General features: G+C 45.4%; 1 protein-coding gene across 2 annotated transcripts in view; it reads right to left on the reverse strand.

Moving 5' to 3' along the window:
- Window positions 1–200: 200 nt before the first annotated feature.
- The window catches only part of AKAP8L (A-kinase anchoring protein 8 like), a 59,514-nt gene continuing 36,047 nt past the window's right edge, over window positions 201–23,667 (reverse strand). For both annotated transcript variants that reach the window (XM_089533596.1, XM_089533607.1), the window contains exons 9-13: window positions 22,939–23,080; window positions 22,147–22,252; window positions 9,801–9,931; window positions 9,094–9,189; window positions 201–1,407 (exon numbers count right to left, since the gene is read on the reverse strand). In XM_089533596.1, coding sequence (XP_089389722.1) covers window positions 1,039–1,407; window positions 9,094–9,189; window positions 9,801–9,931; window positions 22,147–22,252; window positions 22,939–23,080 — 844 coding nt within the window. In that variant the 3' untranslated portion in view covers window positions 201–1,038. The remainder of the gene's footprint in view (window positions 1,408–9,093; window positions 9,190–9,800; window positions 9,932–22,146; window positions 22,253–22,938; window positions 23,081–23,667) is intronic.

Here is a 23,667-nt window from a genome sequence, read left to right on the forward strand (position 1 = left end):
TCAATAGGGCATAAATGGAGCAGTGATAGCTCTACCACTATTCCTTAGCAAGCAGTTTTACAGATGGTGATGAAACTAAAAGAAATCTATGGCATTATTGCCTGCCCCCCCCTCCCCCAAATAATACAGTGAAGCAGTATTGCACTGTTCAGGAATACACTGTGGGAGGTTTTACAATGAGACAACTGCAAAGCACCGCATTGAAGGGAATATTTAATGTTTTTTTAACACTCTTCATTGATAGTTTTCCAATGGCCTACTGTAGCCTTCCTTTACAGAATAGCAATCTAAGCCAAGTAGGGTCAATGATGTCCCCTAAACAATGTCAGGAGAAAACTCAAAAGAAGCAATACCAAATTGCCTTTCAAGAAGGTGTCAGGACACATTTTCCCCTCTCAGACTTCCTGAACATCTATTACATGCTGTTTCTTTCAGAAATCCACACATATAGGTAGTGCTAATATAGTGTTTTATCTCCACCTCTTGGAAGAGTTCACTGTAAATAAAAGCACTGCAAACTATTGTGCTGATCTCCAAAGTATTACAGTTGTATATTAAAAAGAAAAAAGACAGAAAAATGCTACAGTTGCATGGATGTCACTTGAATCGCGAGAAATTTAAAACTCAGAACTCTGCTACTGACATTTCCAGACAAGGCTACCTAGGGAACAAAACCATTTTCAACTATATACAGAATTAAAGGGAAAGACTAGAGGATATTTATCTTCCCCTGTTGTAGTATGGTACAAGCCAATTAACAAAATTTGGTTTTGATTATTTACTAAAAAAAAAGTATTTTTCCTAGTACAAAGCCACTTAAAAATTGTACTGCACAAAATCTAGCTAATACAATGAAGATTTGGTTAAAAAAGCTATCTCCAAAAACACTTTACAGATAAAGGCTTCCAAGTGCTGTATCTAGGTGAAAATGTACTTAATGAGAACCAAAAGCTGCGTGCCATGAAGTGTCACAAATACAGTTATGGTTTTAAAAGTTTTAATGCAGAGTCTCCAAATGCTTTTATCTTCTACACAAGTTCACTCATCAGGTGGTTCCATCTCCACTGATGGTATGATTCCTCTTCTGTCTTCCTTTTCTTCCTCTTCCTCTTCTTCTTTTTCATCATGCTCTTGCTCCTGTTCATCTGCAAGGGCTTCCTGGGATGTGTTCAAGTTCCACTCTTCCATTTCTCCTGGTGGATCTTCTTCTCCTTCATCACCTTTGTTTTCTGCATTACTTTCTTCAGCTATGTTTTCCTCAGTCAGACTGTCACTGCCTTTAGCTTCCTCTTCTGTCTTGTTTCCTTCACCTTCAGCTGCTCCTTCCTCCATGTTCCCACTTGTTCCTGCCTCACCTTCGTCGTGCTCCTCTTTCTCTTCAGGGTCATCTGTAAAAGGATTCTCACCCTGCAAACAAATAAACACAAAAGACAGAGCCACATAAAACTCAGTGTTAGATTTATTTTATTTTATTTTATTTTTGTTTATTGTTGTCAAATGTGAAAAGCTCCTTGCATTGGAAAGAACTGTGCACTAACACTAATACAGAGCTGGATTAAAAGGATGGAATGGAACAAAAAAATGAAAACAGTTATGCAACTATGGACAACTCTGAAAGGTCCAAGGAGCAATTTTCTACCAGCAGCCCAGGAACATCACTGGCAACAGAAAATCTCTCTGGGTTCAAACGCAGAAAGAACTGAGCCTGTTTCTGTTTTTTGTTTTGTTTTGTTTTTAAATACACCTTATTTACATTTTTTAAAACCCAAAGTGCAGAATTTAAAAGTAGAACTGTGCTTCCTGGTGTGATTCTACAAATTTTATATTTCCCCGATTGGGAAGCTCTAGGTACTGGAAAAATGTGTGGATGCTGTATATGTTTGACAAGGTTTCCCATGACATTCTTGCAAACAAGCTTATAAAATGTGGGTTAGACAAGGTAATTGTTACATGGATTTGTAATTGGTTGACTTGCCAAACCCAAAGGGTACTCAACAATGGCTCCTTTTCATCCTGGAGAGAAGTGACCAGTGGGGTCCCACAGGGCTCTGTCCTGGGCCCAGTGCTATTCAACATCTTTATCAATGACTTGGAGGACAAAATTGGGGGCATACCTATCAAATTTGCAGATGACACCAAATTAGGAGGAATAGCTAATACTCCAGAGGACAGAATCAAAATTCAAAATGACCTGAATAGACTAGAAATTTGGGCCAAAGCTAACAAAATGAAATTCAACACGGAGAAATGTAAGGTACTGCACTTAGGGTGGAAAAATGAAAAGCAGATATAGGATGGGGGACAACTGGCTGAATGAAACTACGTGTGAAAGGGATCTAGGAGTCCAAGTACACCACAAGTTGAACATGAGTCAATAGTGTGATGCGGCAGCTAAAAAGGCCAATGAAATTTTAGGCTGCATCAATAAAAGTATAGTGTCTACTATTATATAGATGTCACACCTGTGACAGGTAAAAATATATATTTTTAAAAAACAGTGCCAACATAACAGCAACACACGCTATACCAAATATTCAATTGGCGTTTGCAATCACCATCAACAAAGCTCAGGGCCAAACTGTTTTAGATCTTGACACGGATTGCTTCTCACACGGACAATATATGTTGTGTGTTCTATAGTCGGCAAACCAGACACTCTATATCTACACAGACAATGGAACAACAAAAAATATTGTACACCCACAAGTATTGTAACATTAATTATTTCAGAAACATGCACTTTCTCTTTTCTTTCTTTTCCATTTAACCAGACTGAACCACAGCAACACGTGGCCGGGTACAGCTAGTAATGCAATAAAACACATTTTAATGCAAACCTGACAGTAACACTGCCATTCAAAAATCTTCATCTTGTCTGGCCCTGGTGTCCAGCCTGTAATGTTTGATAAAAGTCAAAGGATGGGACCAGACAGCAGCTTTGCAGACACCTTCCAAAGGCACCCCAGTCAGAAAGGCGGAGGATGTCACTACCACCCTAGGTGAATGAGCTTGAATGCCAACTGGAGGAGCCTTTCCCGACAATTGATAACAAAGGTTGATAGTAGCGGCTACTCACTTAGAAAACCTTTGGGCAGAAACAGGGAGTCCCAAATCTTGGTTCCAATCAGCATACAAATAGTCTCTTGGTACGCCTGGAAACGGAAGCTCTGTCCAGATAAAAGGCAAGAGCCCAACAAACATTGAGCGCATGTAAGTGTTGCTTGGTATCCGAAGTCGAGCTGGGAGCCAGAGTAGGCAACACAATGTCCTGTCCGAGGTGGAAGGATAACACTACCTTTGGAAGAAAGGATATGCCAGGACAGAGTATGACCTTGTCCTAATGGAAGGATAGGTAAGGTTAGTCTGTCCGGAGAGTACAAATCTCACTTGCACAACAAGTGGAGGTTAACGGCCACTAGGAAGGCAATTTTCCAAGTTAAGAGTCTGAGGTCTTAAGTGGCCATGGTTTACCTAAGAGAAATGCAAGGACCAGGTTGAGGCTCCAAGCTCATGTCGGTACCGAGGAAGAAAGGTTGAAGGTTGTTAAAACCTTTGAAACATTTTTTAACCAAAGGGTCTTTAAAGAAAGAGGGCCTGTCCTCAAACTGATATTGGGAGCAGATGGCAGCCAAATAACATTTTAGGGAGGACAAGCATAGTCCTGAGTCAGTCAAGAGCACCAGGAACTCCAAAACTATAGGAAGCCAAACCTCAGCTGGAGAGAGACTTCTCTCAGCGAGAAAGTCCTAGAATCTCTTCCATTTAAAAGAATAAGACCTTACTGTTGAAGGTTTTTGGGCTGCCAGGATGACTATCTGTACCAACTCGGGCAAAGTCTCTAGGGACGGATTTTCCATGCAACCAGAGGGAATATGTCTCTATCTGGATGTCGAATTTGACCCTCAGGAAGAGTCAGAAGGTCTGGGTGGAATGGCAGACGATAAAACTCTTTCCAAAATAGATGGAGCAGTGGTACAATCCATGACTGTCTCAGCCACAATGGGATTATCAGGATGGTGTTCAAGGCGTGTACTCTCATCTTAGTAATGACTCTCATGATCAGGGGGGGGAGGCATATATGAACTTTCCCGAACACTGGAACAGGAACACATCACTTTGGGAGTCTGGGGACCGGGTTCTGGAGCAAAATTGTCGGCACTAGTTGTTCAAGCGTGTGGCAGAGGTCGATGTCGGGCGTTCCCCATCTGGAAAAGACTCTGTACTGTGTTGGGATGGAACTGCCATTCATGGTATGGGCCCGAAAACGTGCTGAGCTGGTCTGACAAGTGGTTCCTTTCTCCTGGAAGGTGGATCGACTGTAGACATATACCCCTGCGGATGCACCAGTCCCAAATGTGGAGCGTGATCTCTAATAGCGTTGGGTATGTTTATTTAGGTAGTACATTACTGTGGTGTTGTCTGTCACAAGGAGGACTGTCCGTCCCATGAGCAAGGTCTCAAAAGCCTTGAGAGCCTTTTCTACCGCTAACATTTCCAGTACATTGGTATGGAAAGTTTTTTGATAGGAGACCATTTGTCTTTTATAGTCAGGTCTGAGGTGTGAGCTCCCCATCCTTCCAACGAAGCATCTGTGGTAAGGGATGCCTGGAGTTGAGGTGGGAGAAATGGTAACCCTATATAAATGTTGTTGGGATCGAGCTACCAACGTAGTGTTTTGGTGAATGGTCTCGGTACCGATAACCACTTGTTGGGATGGTTGGACACAGGAACCAGGCCTGGAAGGGGCAAAGCGTTGGCCATGTATTTGGGGTGACAAGTGGCTGAGGCCATGTGTCCCAGGACCACCTGAGCGGTCTGTGCTCTGATCCTTCTGTGGGTGAAGCAGTCCTGAATGTCCTTGCAAAGAGCTTAGAAGCTGTCCGAGGGCAAGTATACCAGGGGTCTTTTGGAGTTGAGATAAACTTGACTTGTGTGGCGGGTATTACATGAGATTTTTCTAAGTTGACCAACAGGCCGAGAGTCCAGAAAAGACAGGATGAAGCCTATCTTGTCGGACAGCTCCTCTCGAGATGGGGATGAGAAGAGCCAGTCATCCAAGTAAGGAAAGACAACAATGCCTCTTTGTCGGAGATATGCCACTACCGGTGCCATGCACTTGGTGAAGACCCTTGGTGCTGTGGAGAGGCTGAAGGGAAGCACCCTGAACCAGAAGGCGTCGGAACCAACAGTGAAGGCAAAGAACCTCCTGTGGTCTTGTCTAATCCCAATATGGAAGTAAGCGTCCTTGAGGTCAAGGATGGCAAACCATTGATCCTTCTGCAGCAATGGCAAAATAGAGGAAAGCGGCGATAAGTCATGTACAAATTTAAATGGTGTAAATCCAAAAGAGGTCGGCGGTCCCCATCCGCCTTTGGTACTAAGAAATAACAGGAGAAAAAATAGTGACGGGCCTGAGCAGAATCTATGAACTTGATAGCACCCTTTTGTAAAAGAGAGCGCACTTCTTGAGTAACGTGTCTGTAGGGGAGGTGGAAATTACAGCAGCTCCGGTGGGTGAGAGCTCTTTGAACTCTAGGGCATAGCCCTTGCAGACAATATTAAGGACCCAAGAGTCGGAAGTCATCATGGGCCAGGTATTCGAAAAGGGGCCCAACCTATCCCCAAAGGGAGTCAAGTCGGAGTGCGTGTCATCCCATCACAGTCTCGTTTTCTCTAGTTCCGTGTCTTTTTTGTGGAAACCGTGGCAGTATCGTGCCTGGGGAGGCTAGCAACAGCCAAAAGAAGAGGACTGGGAGGGATACCTTTGATGACCCTGGTCATGGGCTTGGTATGGACGTTCCTGTTGTTGGAACTGATGGTAGGGGTACTATGATGGAAGGTAGCTGGAGCACTGCCCTCCATACCGTCGTTGGGTACCAGCCTTATAGGCAGAAGAAGACATACCATGTCTCCTCACGGCAGTCTGCGTTTTATACTGAACGTTTAGTTTTTCATCGGTATCCTTGCTAAACAAGCCCGAATCATCAAAAGGCATATCCCCTATCAATGTATGGGCTTGAAGCGTCAAATCAGAGGAGTGAAGCCAGGCATGGTGACAGAGGACAATTGAACCTGACAAGACTTTTGCTGCACAGTTGGCTGAGTGTTGGTTCGAAATGATTTGTTGAGCACCCAAGGCATGTGCTTCGGAGTGGATGGCCAGGGCCGACAGTGGAACACACTCCCTCGGAGTGTAGTGGAGTCTCCTTCCTTGGAGGTCTTTAAACAGAGGCTAGATGGCCATCTGTCGGGGATGGTTTGATTTAGATTTCCTACATGGCAGGGGGTTGGACTAGATGGCCCTTGCGGTCTCTTCCAACTCTATGATTCTAAGAGCCTCTTGTCGTCCGTCAAGTCATCAATGAGGGGCAACATCCGTTTCCACAGGTGTTGTTGGTAGGCCCCCATACATGCCGAATAATTCACGACCTTGAGGTCGAGGACAGCAGCTGCATAACACCATCAATCTTTTTGTCCTCTTTGTCAGTTGGTGACAAGGAGGTCTTGCGAGTGAAGGTCTGTTGTGCCTCCTCAACAATCACCGAATTAGGTTTGGGGTGTTCGAAAAGCTAGGAAATTGAGGAGGGAGTAATCCTATACAAATTATCAATCTTTCTGGAGGTGAATGGGATAGTCACTGGAGTTTGCCATGACTGCTGAGCAATTTTGTGCATGCATGGCAAAAAAGGAATGGAAGCTGGTGTGGGCACTTTCCCATGAATCTTATGTTCTATGGGATCTAGACAGTCCTCTTCAGTGTGGTTGACTTTCATGCTGAGTGCGTTCGACATCCGTATCACCTGCTCGGCAAAGGTTTTTACATCATCAGTAGGGGAGGCACTCTCATGAACAACCAGTGCAGGGCATAGAGAAGCAGCTCTGACCAGGCCCACTGAAGGAGAAGCTGACCGAGAAGATATCAGCGATTAATCAGGCAAAGTTTGGGGAAGCGGTCTATCAGCTCTTAAAGACTCCTGTTGAGTTGGAACCGGTGGGGGTTTGCTTGATGTCACCTGGACTACCAGTCTCTGAGGCTTTGGTGAAGTCGACAATTGTGGGACCGGCGATGGAGAATGCCACCTATCAGATGTGGTCTGGCAAAGTTCATTGCTATCAATGGGACCACTTGAAGAGCCAGGGATATAGCTGGAGATTGGTCTCTCGACCTAAGAGCCAGCAGATCGGTATGCTGTGACATTGAAGCAACAGGGACCTGTGTAGGGTCAGAGCCCAATAGTGCCAAAGGAGGCCGTTTCTTTTTGTTGGACTTATTCACCTTATTCGATTGCTGGGGTGAAGAGGAGCGGCACTTCTTTGAGGAGGAGTGGTCACCTGATTTTCCCCTCCTAGATGGAGAGGCCTGATCGCCATGCTGTTTGCACTTCAAAGGGTGTTTAATTGATGCCTCTGGTTGGAGTCTCAGTCTCTATCAGGCTTTTGAGCTTGTTTGGACAGCTTCTCCTTTGGAGGTTTGTCCTGTGATTCTGATTTCCAGCCTTCTTAGTTTCTCCAGATTGTTGAGTGCACTCCTTGGAGGAGGAGGCATCCCCAGCCTTAGACAGAAAAGTGGGTTGAAGGGCAGGCTGATAGACAGCAGTCTTCAAACGGGAGTCCCGATTCTTATGGGCTTGAAGGGTCAACAACTTGCACAGTGGACAAGAAGACACGTTGTGCCCCTCAACCAAGCAAAGGAGGCAAGAATTGTGGGGGTCCTATCCAGGGATTTTGCCTCTGTATTTAGTACACTGCTTGAACAAGGTTGAGTGGGAAATCATAGCACATTAGCAAACAATCAAATCTGGTAAGACAAGGGAAGCCAAGAAACAGGCCAAAGGTCGATTGATTAGCAAACAATCACCAAAACACAGTCCAAAGAGTAGTCAAACAATCCGTAGTCAATAAATCCGTTAATCAAGAAGTAGTTTGGAGAATAGCGATCCCTACAAATAGTTCCCTCTAGCTGCTAGCGTGGCGGCCGAAAGGATGCAGAGGTGCGGGACCGATAGGGGGTTTATATGGGGATGGGCGTAGCTACCGCCAAAAAATTGCAAACTAAGTTTTGCCTAGTGATTCCAGAAATTTCCAAGCTTTACTATGGAGGTGCAGAAAACCCATTTGTGTGATTCGCAGACACCATGAAGAAGAAAATTCATTTCTACAAATTTAAATTAAAAAAGTATTTTCCGTAGTTGCCATAGTTAGTAACATGTTAGACACTGAGATGGAAAAAACATTCAAATGCTGGGGGGAGGGGGACCTTTCCAAGTGTCCAAAAATCCTAAACAACTTCATTTATATACCGCTTCATGCTGAACTAACAGTGTCTAAGCAGTTTACAACTGTAAGCTAATTGCCCCCAACAAGCTGGGTACTCATTTTAGCAACCTCAGAAGGATGCAAGCCTGAGTCAAGCTTGAGCCCCCTTAGCTGGGACTGAACTCACACCCTTATGGTTTTGAGTGAGTGGCTGCAGTACAGGCATTTAACCACTGCGTCACCAGGGCTAAGGAGACTAATTCTCCTGAAACCCTTTTCTCATCCCCCCCCCCCCATTTTTTGAACTGATGTTGCACAGAGGTGGTGAGGGAGAACGACAGCCAGGCACCATGGTTGCCCCTCAGATGTCATGTGGGCAGGTGAGGGGAACAGATGCTGCCTGAGACTCTCTTGGTGGCATCTGTTGGTTAAATGCTGGTGCTGCAGCCACGTTATAAATTTGATCCTGCAGGGCTCCAAGTTGACTCAAGCCATCCATTGTTTCATAAGTCAGTAAAATAAGTACCCAGCTTGTTGAGGGCAACTGGCTTACAAATTGTAAACTGCCTACAGAGTGCTGAGTTCACTATGAAGCGGTATAGAAATATAAAGTACTTACTATTGCTGCCTTTCTAACCAGTCAAGATCTCTGTGAAAACTGCACAGTTTTTGAAGACATCAGTAGGGAGAAATTTGATTAAATTATTTGTTCTCCTTTGCAGGAACAAATAATTTAACACAACACAAGTGTAGTTAGTGAAATGTAAAAGTGGCCTTCAGAGAGACTGGAGTTGCACATTCCTGAAAATATATGTTTACCACAGACTATTTGGTTACCTTCAGATATCGCTCCAGTTTCTTGCTGATAAGTTTATTGTTAAGTATACTTCTTGCAACGACTAATGATGATTTCTTGGACTGTTCCATCATAGCCTAAAATCAGAAAGAGAAATCACAGGCTATACCAAATTAATATTTCATGACAGAGACACAGTAAATTTGGGCCACTAGATGTCTACAGAGAAGTTAACGCAGTGAATAAAAATCTCTTTAAGTAATATTTCTGGGTTGTACTAAGTTACAGTCTAATATGATATAAAACAGTTTTCTGTCCACTGTGACCCATTCCTTAGCATGCTGTAACATCACTATCCAACCAAATAAGCATCTAAAGGAAAGTTCAAACATGACAAGGTAAATCCATCTGTGGCATGTACACAACACATATGCCAGTAAATCAGTAAATACCAGAATTACAATGTAGGCTGTATTACACAAAGAAATGACTGCCACTAACAGGTATATTACCATTATTTATTCTGAGGACTGCAACATACATCTTTTAAATAAGTCAATACTAGTGCTGCTCCTGAAAAGTCTCACCGTGTGAGGGAAGAAAACCACTAAAGCACAGATATGCACATAATCTGATCCCATTTCTTTGGGAAATTTCTTCTTTTGTCCCTTGAAAGTTCATTAAGTTATTGTTCAATTTTGCCCATGCGATGATTTGGTCAAATAGTTAGTTTAGTAGATATACTCACTCTGCGATTGTGATTATGATCAATGGACTTAAGATGTTTCTGAATAATGCCATACTGCATTGGGATGAAGAGGTCACAAGCAACACAGTGAGCAGCCTCCACCTTTTTTACAAAATGCTCCATACCTATGTCTGAGGGGAAGTAAGAAAGATACATATAATTTTCTACAGTAAAATATGCACTATCTCATAAGCACCAAGATTTCCCAAGACTTGACCATCTAAGTAGATTGGAGTCACTGCAGCGTTCTTGAGTTTCCGGCAAAACCACTAACACAGCTACTAGTATACTGATAGAACAGAAGAATAAGAAAAGACAGAAAGTTGGTGATGCACAGCAAGAACAAATAGAAAAATTGATCAACAGAAATTAAGCTTCTATCCCTTTAATGGTTCCCAAACTCTGGTCCTCCAGGTATTTTGGACTTCAGCTTCCAGAATTCCTGATCACTGTGAGTTGAAGTCTAAAGTACCTGTAGGACAAACATTCAGGAATTACTGCTAGGGAAACAGAATTCTTGTCACTTACCATGAGATGCTCATTCTATGTAGTGTGCAAAGGAAATCCTGGATTGAGTTTATCCTCCTATTTCCTCTAATAGGCAGGCTCTCCACCAATCAGTTTGAAATTGACCCCCTGTCTGGTGGTAGGGCAAACTTCCCTTGTGTGCCCAGTAATGAGACAGCTGGAGAATCCTTCCTCCCTTGCTAGAACTCTGAAAAGAAAGCAGCCATGGAGCTCCCTTGTGAGAGTGGACAGAAGAGATGAGACAATAACAATAAGACAATGAGAGGAAACCCTGTAAGACATAGAGATCATTCTCTCAGGGGATCTTCCCGGTGAAAACAACAAGACAGAAACGGTCCTGCCCTTCAAGAAGGCAAGTGCCAATGATTATTTCTCCTGCAGTGTGCAGATGACATCTTGGACTAAGATACAACCAAGCTAACCTGGTGACAATGGTTAGGAGTCTGTTAGAGGAAACCTGAGATCGCCCCAGGTGGTCACGTGGGGTTAAGCTTTTAATTAACAATGTGCTGTAGCATCTCCTACCAAAAGATGCCTCAGCCAAGACAAATGTATCTATACGGTAGTGTTTAATGAAGATGCATGATGATTTCCATGTGGCTGTGCTGCAAATGTTGACAAGAGCAGCCTTCCTGTAAAGAAGGCTGCAGACGTATCCACACTTCTTGTGGAGTGGGCTGTGATGCCCTGAGGAACAGGTTTCCCAGCTTGCTGACAGGAGGTGGCAATGCAGGACTTAATCCACTTATTCCTTTTGGAAACCCCAAGAAGACAGAAGACAGGATTTTAAGTGGCACTGAGCACAGGAGCGCAAAAGGAGGAGCAGCTATGGCCCTCAGCACCAGATCCCACAATGGGAATCCATGAATGACTAGGGATTGAGGGGGATGGTCCCTTTCAGAAAGTGTCTGATGGGCTGGTGATGAGAAACAGACCTCCCTTCAAAGTTCCAAATGGTGGCTAAGATGGCCATAGACTGGGTCTTCAAAGTGCTAGCCTTAGGCCCCTGTCTAGGCCCTCCTGCAGAACCCAATGGGGGCAGAATGAAGGAAACATCTTTTCTCTTGCACCATCTGGACAAGGCCCTCCAAGAGGATTTGTAAATCCACTTTCTTGAGTCTCTGCCTGAGGTCAAAAGAAAGGCTGAAACTACTAGAGGATACCCAGCTTTAAGGCACCTGGAGAACTCTATCTCCATGAGTGAAGCTGAAGTCAGGCCGGCGAAGGCATAGTCTCTTTAGCCAGGGGGAGATAAGTGCATCTACTCATTCTGCCCTGTTACTTACATACATGGAGAAGAAAATGAGGAACTTCTTGTTGATGGGAGAGGAAAACAGGTCCAGAATTGGGAGACCAAGGCACCACTGAGTGGAACACCTCCTGATGAGACTCCATTCCACCTGGTCCAGATCCACTCTGCTGAGCCAATTTGTCTTGGAGTTCAGGAAGCATTTCAAGTGTTCCTCTTCTATACAGAAAGGTTTTGCTTTGCCCAAGTTAGTACAATATCCACCTCCCTTACCAGGAAGCACGATCTGGATCTCACTTGCCTGTTTATGTGGGCTTTGACTGTTATGTTGCTGGTCCATAGGAGGACCACTCTCCCTCGGACCTCCTAGGGAAAGGCCTGCAAACTCAGAAAGTCCACCATCCACTCCAATGATTCTATAAGTGGCCCCTTTTCAGGCCACCTGCCTTGGGCTACACAATTCCCAGAGATGGCAACCCAGCACCAGAGGCTGGCATCCAAAGTGATGTAGATTCTTGCATGTGTAAAAAAAATTTCTCTAGGGCATTATAGGTCCATCAGGAGAGGGATGCTTGTGCCTAGGGAGAAAGGCACTTGAGCAAAAATCTTTTTGAGATAATTTCCCTCTGAAGGAGAAACCGATGACAGGGTCTTTCATGGAACCTGACACACAAAACAATATCTATGGATATTGTGAGGCCCTTTAAGTGGACTAGCAGTAGGAGATCTACTGCTTTGTGCTTAAACACCTTCCAAAAAGAGAAGTGGAGCTTTTTTTCTCCTGTCTGGTGGGAGAGAAACTAGGTTAGGTCCAAAGTTGAGTCCATGATGGTCCCTAGGTATAACCGTGATCTCTTGGGCAGGTCAGGGTGGTTTGGACATCCTCCCTCCTTCTCCCCCCTGGGGGGGTAATGGTGATCATCAGGGCTATCATCACCTTGGTAAATACCATGGGAGTAGAGGCAACCTTGAAGATAGCGCTTTATACTGGTAGTGAATCCAATGATAAGCAAACCTGAAGACCTTCCTGAAACTGGGGTACATCAGGATGTGTAGGTAGACTTCTGAAAGATCCATGGGTCTTATAAACTTACAAGATGGTCCGAAGAATCTCCATCATGAACCTTCTCTTGGAGAGAAAAAAGTTTATTCTTTTGAGATCCAGGATGGTTTTCCATTGGTAGGTTTTCTTTAGCACTATGGAAAATATGGTGTAGCAGCCAGAGAACATTTTCTTGGAGGGAAATGTTCTATTGCGCCTATTTTGCTGAGGTAGTCTATGGCTTGCTTCACTAGGTGGTATCTTTCAGGATTTCAGGAGACAGGAAAGGGGATGAAGCGGGGATGGAGGAGAGGAATTCTATCCTGCAAGCTTTCTGGCAATGCTGGGACCCTACTGGTCTGAGGTGGATTGAGCCCACCTTTGATGGAAATCCTGAGATTTCCTTCTATAAGGGATGGTCTGGCATCAGGCCTGCTGGACTTTTTCTTTTGCTCTGTCTGGGAAAGCCTTTGATTTTATTATTGCTATTTTGAAAACATCTTGCAAGAATGGTCTGGGGCTTTTGTGTCCGTACACCTATAGGATTACCAAAAAGAACCAAAGGAAGAGGAGCGAGTGTTTCCTGTCTTACTTCTTAGGGAGTGCCACCAGGGTTCTTTTCTTATCTTTCATCTCTGTTAAGACCAGTTCCAGCAAGTCCTCAAACAGTCTGCACCCCTTAAGGGAGAGTGAGGCGGGTTACAGACCGCCTCTTTGAGGCGGGCTGTACCCGCCCCTTTCCCCGCCGGATCGGGGCCTGAGCTGCCAGAACGGCAGCCGCTGAGGCCCCGATCCGCCGCTTTTCAGACTGCGGGGAAGCAGCAAAAGGCCGCTTCCCCGCAGCCTGAAAAGGGGTGTCCTTGGGGCTTGAAGCCCCAAGGACGCCCCGCGGCGGCGGGGAGGGGGAGAAAGGGGCCGCTTGGCCCCTTTCTCCCTTGCTTCGCTGGGCGCAGCCATCTGAAGGCTGCGCCCAGCGAAGCAAAGCGGCGCCACGGACCAGGAAGGAGCTCCGAAACGGAGCTCCTTCCTGGTCTGCGGAAAGGGCGCCCTAGGCGCCCTGCCGCGGATTGAGGACGTCACATCCATGCTGCCCCGTCTAGAGGCGGCGCGGCCATCACGTCCTCACTGCGGCGGCCGTATGGAAGGGCCACCGCCGTTTAGTGCATGACGAGTACGCACTAGGGTTAGGGAGGTGCAGAAGCACCGCCCTTTTGTAACCCTAGTGCATGCTCGTCACGCACTAAAGTGCCGGTGTGTAACCGGCCTAAGTTAAGATTGCTCTTTTCCCTAGAATCAATTTATCAGGTCTTGAGCCAAATTTGGCACCTGGCCAGTATAGTGACTGCCTGGGCTCTGGTGCAGAATTGAGTAGTATCCAGGCTGGCATCAGCAAAAAAGACTGCTGTCTTCAAAAATCTAGAATGACTAGCCGGAGGAGATCCGCCATATAACATCTTTGGAGGCCTTTAAGAAGGCAATAAAAACGGATCTCTTCCGGGAGGCATTCCCAAATTGACCTCCTCAGAATGTTCACTCTCCAGTTGGGAATTGTCGTTTTTAATGGTATTTTAAGGTGGGAGGTAGATAGGGAATTGGATTTTATATGTTTTGCTTTGTTTTTACTTGTGGTTTGTTGTGTTTTATTTTTATTGTTCTTATGCTGTTACCCGCCTCAATCCAATACAGGGAGAGGTGAGATACAGATAAATAATATTATTCAATAACATATTGATGCCCTGGTGCAGCCGTACCTCCCTGAGGGAGAGAGAATATAAGAGCTAACCTGCCCCAAGGATGAAAGCATCCGTCATAAATAAAGCTTTGGAGACCCGGATTGCTTGGGAAGTTGCCTTGTATGTCTTCTAAAGGACTGCCTATGATGCTCTTATTCTCCCAAAGGTGTAGGGTGTCCTCCCCATCCTTCACATAAACTGAGGAGGCGGCTAGATCTGGGTCTTCTGGATGTGCTGGGGAGCCTGGGGTGTTCAGAACCAGAACCTTGGTGCTGGGGAGCCTGGGGTGGTGTGGCCGAGGAACTGAAATTCTCCTATTTAAAGAGCCTGATAAAGTGGGAATGCTCTGGCTGATCTAACCCCTTCCTTCCTGAGCCAGAAAGGGATAGGCAGGAATCACCACCCTTCTCAGGTGGGTCCTTGGGTTAGGCTGCACTGACTCCACCCCCTGATCTCTTTTGGGCTCTCTTTGGAAGGGGCGGGCAGTTGGCATGGAGCAGCATTTTAAGATGGCAACTTTCCTACCAGTGCTTTGGTGCTTCCTCAAGATATGGGGAAGATGGTGGCCGTGCTGCTGGCAATGAGAGACTGATCACTTCTCCTACATGTGGAGAATCTGGGGGTTGAATGCTGGGCAGAATAATAGTGTCTCCCTTCCACATCCCGTGTATGAATCACAGTCTAGAGAATGTGCACATTCCACCAGCATTATCCTCAAAGATGGAAAGGGATCCCTGCTGTTTAAGGCAATGAGCCTCTTTAGCTAGTCTAGGAAGTCTGGAGGAATGGATTGCCTGGGCAAGGTGTGTGGAGATGTCACCTAGGGCCCTCAAACTACTCACTCCAACTGCCAACAAAGAAGTCTTTTCCTGACAAAGCCTTCTGTGGAGCCCCTGGCCAACTTGCCCATCACAATGAATACAGAAGCAAATAAGTGCTGGCTGTCAGATGAGGGAACTGCTCTGGTGTGGCCTTTGCCAGCCGCAGCTGAGATCTTGTTCCGGGCTAAGAGAATATGCTCAGAGTCCCCTGACAAGCCCACACTGCATTCTTCCTCTTGCTTACGACTCATGAGTTGCTTGGAGGAAAGGAGATGGGGGAGTGGGGAGAGAGGCAAGAAAGAAAGCGGAAGACAAAAGAAAGGGAAGGTATTTTCTTTTTCTTTTTTAAAGGGAATGGAGAATGAAGAGGCTAGGTGGAGGAAAAGAGAAAGAAAATAGGCCAAAAGATGAATGAGAAAAGAAAGGGATGTGCATAGCTCTCTTTCCAATGTCCAAACCAAGGGGAAGCAAGCATTAGACTGTGCATATGAGGGGAGTTCACATTCACACCAGGTGTGAGCCAGAGCTTCAAACTGATTGGTGGAGAGCCTGCCTAACAGAGGGAGTGGAAGAACAAACACAATGTATCCTCCATACATTACAGAAGGACAGGTTGCTTACCTGTAACAGTGTTTCTGCGAGTGGTCCTCTGCGAATTCACACAAATGGGTTATTCTGTGTCTGCACAGTTAGCTTCGGAACCTTCTTGGAGATATTAAAGGCGTTTTGGCGGTAGCCCCGCCCACTCTCCAACTGCCTTTTTCAGTCGGTTTCCCGCCTAAACCCTCAGTTCCACGGACGCCGAGTAGCACCAGCCCAGGACGGAAGGAGAGGCAGGGCACGACTGTGTGGGGAGGATGGGCGGGATTTGTGTGAATTCGCAGATGACCACTCGAAGAAACACTGTTACAGGTAAGCAACCTGTCCTTCTTCTTCGTGGTCTCTGCGAATCACACAAATGGGTTAGACTAGCAAGCTTAGGTCAGTGGAGGTGGGAGTGCCATGCCACACAAGAAAGGCATATTGACCCCCAATAAAATCACCAGGTGGGAAACCAATCCCAAGGGCATGCAAACATATAAACGAACAGTCCCGCTGACATAATGACTCTACAGAGTCATGTAGAAATACTGAGATGTAGTGGAACAGTCACCAATGCAGGTGAAACATGCCCATTGGTAGAAAAACAGGCTTGCCAACTAACCATATGTTTCACAGACTGTAGGTAAACTTTGATGGTCCATAATAAATGGCAGGTGTAAACTAAGGGCAGGGAAAAACCCTGACCTAGATAGCACAGATTTCTTGGTAATGGAGATTATGCCAAAGCCACCGAATAGGTGAGTGACATGGAATATAAGGAATCTCACTACTGTGAGCGGCTATTGGAAGATTCCAAGCATGAAGGTCTGGTATACAGACCTTGTCTAATCCAAAAGGTGGATTGAATCCAACATGAAGGGCAAAGAGCTCACAACAATGCAAGGCTGCACAGGCCGGGATGTTGGTATTTAGGAAAGAGGGGCTTACAAAACCCTCAAACCTGAGGCATGTCATTCAAAGAATCTTGAAAGTAGGAAACAGGCAGTAGCCTGATAAAGCCTCTCGAAGCCATGATTTGGAGATTCTGGCAGTGACAGGCACAGCCTAGAATGCTAGTTAGTCTAGGGCTAAATGTTCTCTTTACAGAGTATGAAAAGACAATCTGTGGTCAACAATGAGATGGTTGAAAAGTGCATTCATAGAGAGAGAGCCTAATGAGATCGAACTGGAGAAGAGCTCCAGCAATGATTCCTGGAACAACGGTGGACACCAGAGAGGAGGAATATTATCTCATTAATTCACAACAAATTTCTGACTAGAATAGAGGAGACCGCAAGATCCAATTGTTGTGGCACACAAGACACGCTGTATCTGAGCGTAATGTTCCAGGCTATCAGCATGAAGCATGCAGATCTTGGTGAAAACGAGAAAGAAAAACAACAGTGGCTGGTATGATGCCAATAAGACTAGTCACAGCATTGTAAAAGTGAAGGTATACCACACTGTCAGGTTGAAAGAAGTCCCTGTGGGGATGGTATCCCATGACATGATGTCCTGTAGAAGCTGTATCAAGGATATTGAGAGATGACAAGAACAGCCAGAACTGATAGTCAAACAGTATAGCAGGAGTGAACTGGTGTCAATCCATCATGAATGGGCCCTAGGAACAAAAATGTTCAGAGCAGTGGAGCTGGAATATACGTTAAGAGCCACAAAGTCCAATTCTAGCCAGCTGGTGCAAAACACCAGGCAATATGACAGAAATCATGATAACGTTATCCCTAATGCTTAAGAGGAACGACTCAAGCTGTAGCATTAATCTACTGCAACATGCCAGTATGAGCAGAAGGACTTAGAGACCATATAACAGTGGCTCAAAAACCCTTATTGTATAGGTCCAGGGCGCGTAATGAAGCATGAAGTACCCTGTGACAGTGCATAGCAATTAGGCGGAGCGCAGGACTCCCTTAGGGGAGAGATGCCCCAAGAAATTTGCAGAATGCATGGTTAGCCTTGTTAGGGTTGCAGGTGGAGGTCTGAAATATTGTCACCTCACCCAATCGACGCCTTGGACCAGAGGTTCAGGAGAAATAGGATGGTATGACATCAATCGGCCAGGAGAGATGAGACAGGTATGCAAATCTCGAGATCTCCAAGTATCCATGGGGTGGACAGATCTTTAAATGGTGGCTCAAAATCGAGGGATGTCCCCAGAGGGCATTCCTGCCCAGAGGAGAAAATGGAAAGGAATTGTGGCAGTTGTTTGCCACCTGTTCCAATGAAGAGAGTGGCATTGACAAAAACCCTTTGGAAGGGGTATGGGAAATAGACATGTATTTCTCACTATATATAGTGGCCTTTGATAATAGGCATCAACTGCCTTAGGTGACACTCACATCGGGAAGTGGCAAAACCTTTCCCTATGAATGATGGTTTCTGTGCTTTGGTATCAAAGCCCCCCATGGGGGGAACAAGATGATCACAATTGAGCTGGTACTGGTTGCATAATGGTAGCGTCCCTAGGTATGAAAGGGACGAACCAATTTATGAGATTTGATTGTACAGTCCTGAAGCCGTCCATACGGTGAAGGATTATCTGTACCCAGAGTAAATAGATTGTGCTCCCAAATTTTACAGGGGCCAACTCAGAAGTCACACTTGAATTTCCACATTAAGTGACATTTAGCCGTCCAGTCTGAGATGAAGGACGTTGTCATAAATTGTAGCGTACAAATGGTGATGTCCTCCCTCAGTATGGAGGAAGCACCATCTCCCCCGAATTGGCTATATAGGGATAGCCGTGATGTCATGTCTCGGTACAGAAGGAATATTTGCACTGTATACTGTCCAGTGATGCTGGCATTCCTCGATACCGAGGCAGCAACCTGAAAAAAGTCTCAATTTTGAATGAAATGGGACTAGAATATGTCAGGGTAACCATTTTTGGCTCAGAGGCAAAGAAGTGACCACTGGTGGTGGTTTGAGGGACAGTGCACCTCATGGCCCAAATTGATAGAGCGCTTGCTGATAGTTAACCTCGGTACAGAGGGAACAACCATGGCTTTGAACCCAAACCAGCATCAACCATACTGGCTGCTGGGAACAGCTAATCGTGGCCACAAAATGAACCCGGTAGCAGCAAGGCGCATGCGACGGTATCAATAATGGCCCTCAGAACTGAAAAGCCAGCTGCATTCGAATCCTCTTGTGCAGCTTTGCACGGTACCAACGTTGGACTCTTAATATTCGTCTTCTCAAAGGAGAGTCAGGACGAAATGCAGCCATACAATGATGGCAATCTGGCTAACATCCCATATCAGTTTGACCCCGAAGAGTCAGGGGCTGACAAAGGTAGAAATCAAGCTGCAAGCCAATCGGAATTAGTCCTGAAAGTCAGGGACCGATGAAGATCAAAGCCTGGCAGCCAGCCAATCAGTTTGACCCAGAGAGTTAGGGACCAACAAGGATCGATGTCAGGCTACAGGTCAATCGGTATGACTCCAGAGAGTCAGGCACCAACGAGGATCGAAGTCAGGCTGCCATACTGTTGGTATGGGACCGATGAGGATCGAAGTTGGGCTGCCAGGCAACAGGTTTGACCCTGAAGAGTCAGGGACCAATGAGGAACGAAGTCAGGCTGCAAGTCAAGCAGTATGACCCCAGAGATTCAGGGACTGATGAGGATCCAGATTGGACAGCTAGCCAAACAGTTTGACCCCTAAGAGTCCGGGATCGATGAAGAACCAAGCCTTTCAGCCAGCCAAATGGTTGGACCTCGGAGAGTCAGGGATTGACGAGGCTTGAAGCTGGGCTATAAGCCAATGAATCTGACTCCAGGGAGTCAGAGACCGATGCATATCGAAGTTGGGCAGCCGTCCAATTGGTTTGGCACCGGAGAGCCAGGGACCCATGAGGGTCGATGTCAGGCTGCAAGCCAATCGGTATGATCCCAGGGAGTCAGGGACCGATGAGGATCCACATTGGGCTTCCATCCAGTCGGTATGACTCCGGAGAGTCAGGGACCGATGCAGATCGAGGTTGGGCAGCCATCCAGTCAGTATGACCCAAGAGAGTCGGGGACCGATGAGGATCCATGTTGGGCAGCCATCCAGTCGGTATGACTCCAGAGAGTCAGGGACGGATGAAGATCCATGTTGGGCAGCCATCCAGTCGGTATGACCCCAGAGAGTCAGGGACTGATGAGGATCCATGTTGGGCAGCCATCCAGTCGGTATGACCCCGGAGAGTCAGGGACCGACGCAGATCAAGGTTGGGCAGCCATCCGGTCGGTATGACCTCAGAGAGTCAGGGACCGATGAGGATCCATGTTGGGCTGCCATTCAGTCGGTATGACTCCGGAGAGTCAGGGACTGATGAGGATCCACGTTGGGCTGCCATTCAGTCGGTATGACCCCAGAGAGTCAGGGACTGATGAGGATCCATGTTGGGCAGCCATCCAGTCGGTATGACCCCGGAGAGTCAGGGACCGACGCAGATCAAGGTTGGGCAGCCATCCGGTCGGTATGACCTCAGAGAGTCAGGGACCGATGAGGATCCATGTTGGGCTGCCATTCAGTCGGTATGACTCCGGAGAGTCAGGGACCGATGAGGATCCACGTTGGGCTGCCATTCAGTCGGTATGACTCCGGAGAGTCAGGGACCGATGAGGATCCACGTTGGGCTGCCATTCAGTCGGTATGACTCCGCAGAATCAGGGACCGATGAGGATCCACGTTGGGCTGCCAGTCAAATGGTTTGACCCCGGAGAGTCAGGGACCATCCAGTCGATATGACTCCGGAGAGTCAGGGACCGGTGAAGATCCAAGTCGTGCAGGCAGCCAAACGGTTTGACCCCAGAGAGTCAGGGACCGACGAGGCTTAAAGTTGGGCTTGAAGCCAATTGGTATGACTCCGGAAAGTCAGGGACCGATGAGGATCCACGTTGGGCTGCCAGCCAGTTGGTTTCACTCCGGAGAGTCAGGGACCGATGATGATGACCTCCAATTGGTTTGATCCTGGGGAGCTAGGGACCAGCAAGGACGAAGTCGAGGCAGCCAGTAACAACTTCTCTTCAGGAGAATGAGGAGACAAAGCCATGTGAATGGCCCTGAGACGGTTTGTCCACAACAAAAGAGCATCTCTAGCCATGCTGAGGAAGGAAGGCCGGTGGCCATTCTCTAAGTTCCTCTCAGAGATAAGAGGAGTAATGGGGCTTTGCCAAGTGCGCCAGTAAGGCAGGCATTGTTTGAAAACTTTTCCTCAAGAAAAAAGGCGGGAAAAGTTCTGCCAAGCACACCAATTCCCTCAGAAGGGAAAAGGACTTGCCAATGTGAAGGCTGTGGTTAAACAACTTCACCTCAGAATTTAAATTCACATTTAAATAAGTGATTCTCTAAGAAACTGCAGTACAGGCTGTTGTTAAAACAGCATTAGTCCAGAATTTAAATTCACATTTAAGTAAGTGATTCTCTAAGAAATGGCAGGGCAAGTCATTGTTAAAACAACTTTACCTCAGAATTTAAATTCACATTTAAGTAAGCAATTCTCTAAGAAATCATAGGGCAAGTTGTTGTTAAAGCAACTTACCTCAGAATTTAAATTTGTATTTAAGTACGTGATTCTTTAAGAAATCGCAGTACAGGCTGTCCTAAAACAGCATTATTTCAGAATTTAAATTCCCAATTAAGTAAGCGATTCTCTGAGAAATCACAGGGCAAGTTGTTGTTAAACAACTTTACCTCAGAATTCAAATTCACATTTAAGTATATGATTATCTAGAAAATCATAGCATTTGTTTTAAAATATGAACAACGATGTTAAAAAATTACCACCAAAGTGCAGATTGATCCTGTCAAATCAAGTTTTTAAAGTCTGACAGGAAAATGAATCTCTGAAAGAGTTCCTAGATGCTGCTAGTGCGGCGGACAAAAGGAACTGAGGGTTTAGGCGGGAAACCGACTGAAAAAGGCAGTTGGAGAGTGGGCGGGGCTACCGCCAAAACGCCTTTAATATCTCCAAGAAGGTTCCGAAGCTAACTGTGCAGGCACAGAATGATAACCCATTTGTGTGAATTCGCAGAGACCACGAAGAAGAAGTAAAAATTCTCACATGTACCTAAGAAACTCTTTCTGAAAATGAATGTCCATTTTATAGGATGTCCTATGATTGTCACTAAAGAAATATACAAGAAGCCATCATATAGCATAATATTATGATTGTTTGAAAGGGCTAGGAAAACAGGCATTCAATACTGGTAAGAACTAATAGACAGTTCCGGAATACTTTTCGTTCCCAAAAAAACAGTATGGCATTTGTTTACCATCTTGTTTCCGGAAAAATAATAAAACAAGAAAAATAAGAAAATGTATCACCTCACAGCTGAACTTTAAGATACATCTAACTCTGCAGTACCCAAATACTTAATACATACCCTGTGTAAGATCTTGGTCTTTATAAATCTGTTGTATAACTGCATTAATATCTTCAATTGCTTTACGGCGTTCTTCTGTTTTTTTCGTTTTGTTAGCAACATATTCCTACATTGTAAAAAATCTTATGAATACCAGTAATATCAGTGAAGAGCAAAATACCATATTGAAAAACTGTAGAATGCGCTATGATTGCATGGAATCAAAACCCTGCCTTTTCTCTTCCCTCTCAAGGGATGTATTTATGCCTCAAATCTTTTCACCAGTTTTCTATTTCAAAAACAGAAAAGGAAAGCAGCAGTATGCATGTGCAACATGCTTAAAAAATGCAAGCAAGGTCAGCACAGAAAAATGTCTGCTCTAGTGTTTTTTATTTGTTTTCTTCTCAGAAGAGGAGTTCTTCTGAAGGCCCATTTAAAACATTTCAGAACTGACTCACACAGAGGTATGGGAAAATGTACAACCTAGGCCTAGAGCAGATAGGCAAAAGGCGCCGGCTTTAGGCCCTGTTGGGGGCAGGGTGTGCAGACGATGCATGCCCCCAAAATGGCCATAAGCCATGCGGATTTGGAAAACCCAGCACAAAAAGGAGTGGCAAAAAGTCACTCCTGCCAGAAGCTGGGTTCAGGACTGTGCCGTCCAGTCACTGAGGTCCTGTGCTGATTGGGGCTGGAGAGGGCAGAGGCCACTCCTAGCTGCCAGTCTGCTTCGCTCCAAAGCCCACTATTTAGTGGTTTATGTTAGCCTTTTAAGAAAATCAGAAGGCAACATCAGAAAGAAAATAACAAGCTCACCTGAAGGAAATCTGCTGTCTGTTGGGGCAGCTTGGTTCCAACAAAAGTAAAATGTTCTTTGTGAAATTTGCTCTCTAAATGATTGGTCATCTCATCCTCATAGAAAGTACGATATTTGCACAATGAGCATACAAACTGAATCCTGTTAAAGCATATCAAATGGGAAAAAAACACTTGACTATAGAGATTTGTTATATGTGGAGGACAAAGCCGTCATTGAGAATTTCCACATTATATTCTATGCAAAAATATTCAGGGGCAGCCGTGTTGCCACACAGCAAAATACAATAATATCCAAAACCCACAAAACAGTGTTATGTTTATTAAGCCAACCAAAATGCACGAAATACATGATGCAAGCTTTTGGAGCTCTACTGGATTCTCCATTAGGCAAAGGTATAAGAAAAATAACAGAAAATAGCGATGTTAGTCACAGGCTTGCATGTTCTCAAGATGCTGTTGTGTTGTTCTGTCGTCAGATATCTATGCAAGCAGAACCCTCCTCCTTCTGGCCATGTGGCACTGAGAACAATAAGTCAAGGAGATAATTTTTTAATTCCATTAGCAATACAAAAAGGTACTTCTTCTAAGATTGAAGATGTCTCTGTCCTTTGTGAGGTCACAGCCCCCTTTATTAGAAAGAGAACACTGAAATCTCTCAAGAGAAGTGCCTATGGTTTTGCATTAGGAAAATTTTGGTTGTTTTGGTAAACATGACAAATGTAGTCC

Source organism: Sceloporus occidentalis, unplaced genomic scaffold (genome assembly GCF_023333645.1).
Source record: "Sceloporus occidentalis isolate IW3139 unplaced genomic scaffold, rSceOcc1.0.p SCAF_1, whole genome shotgun sequence".
In the NCBI taxonomy this organism is placed as follows: Eukaryota; Metazoa; Chordata; class Lepidosauria; order Squamata; family Phrynosomatidae; genus Sceloporus; species Sceloporus occidentalis.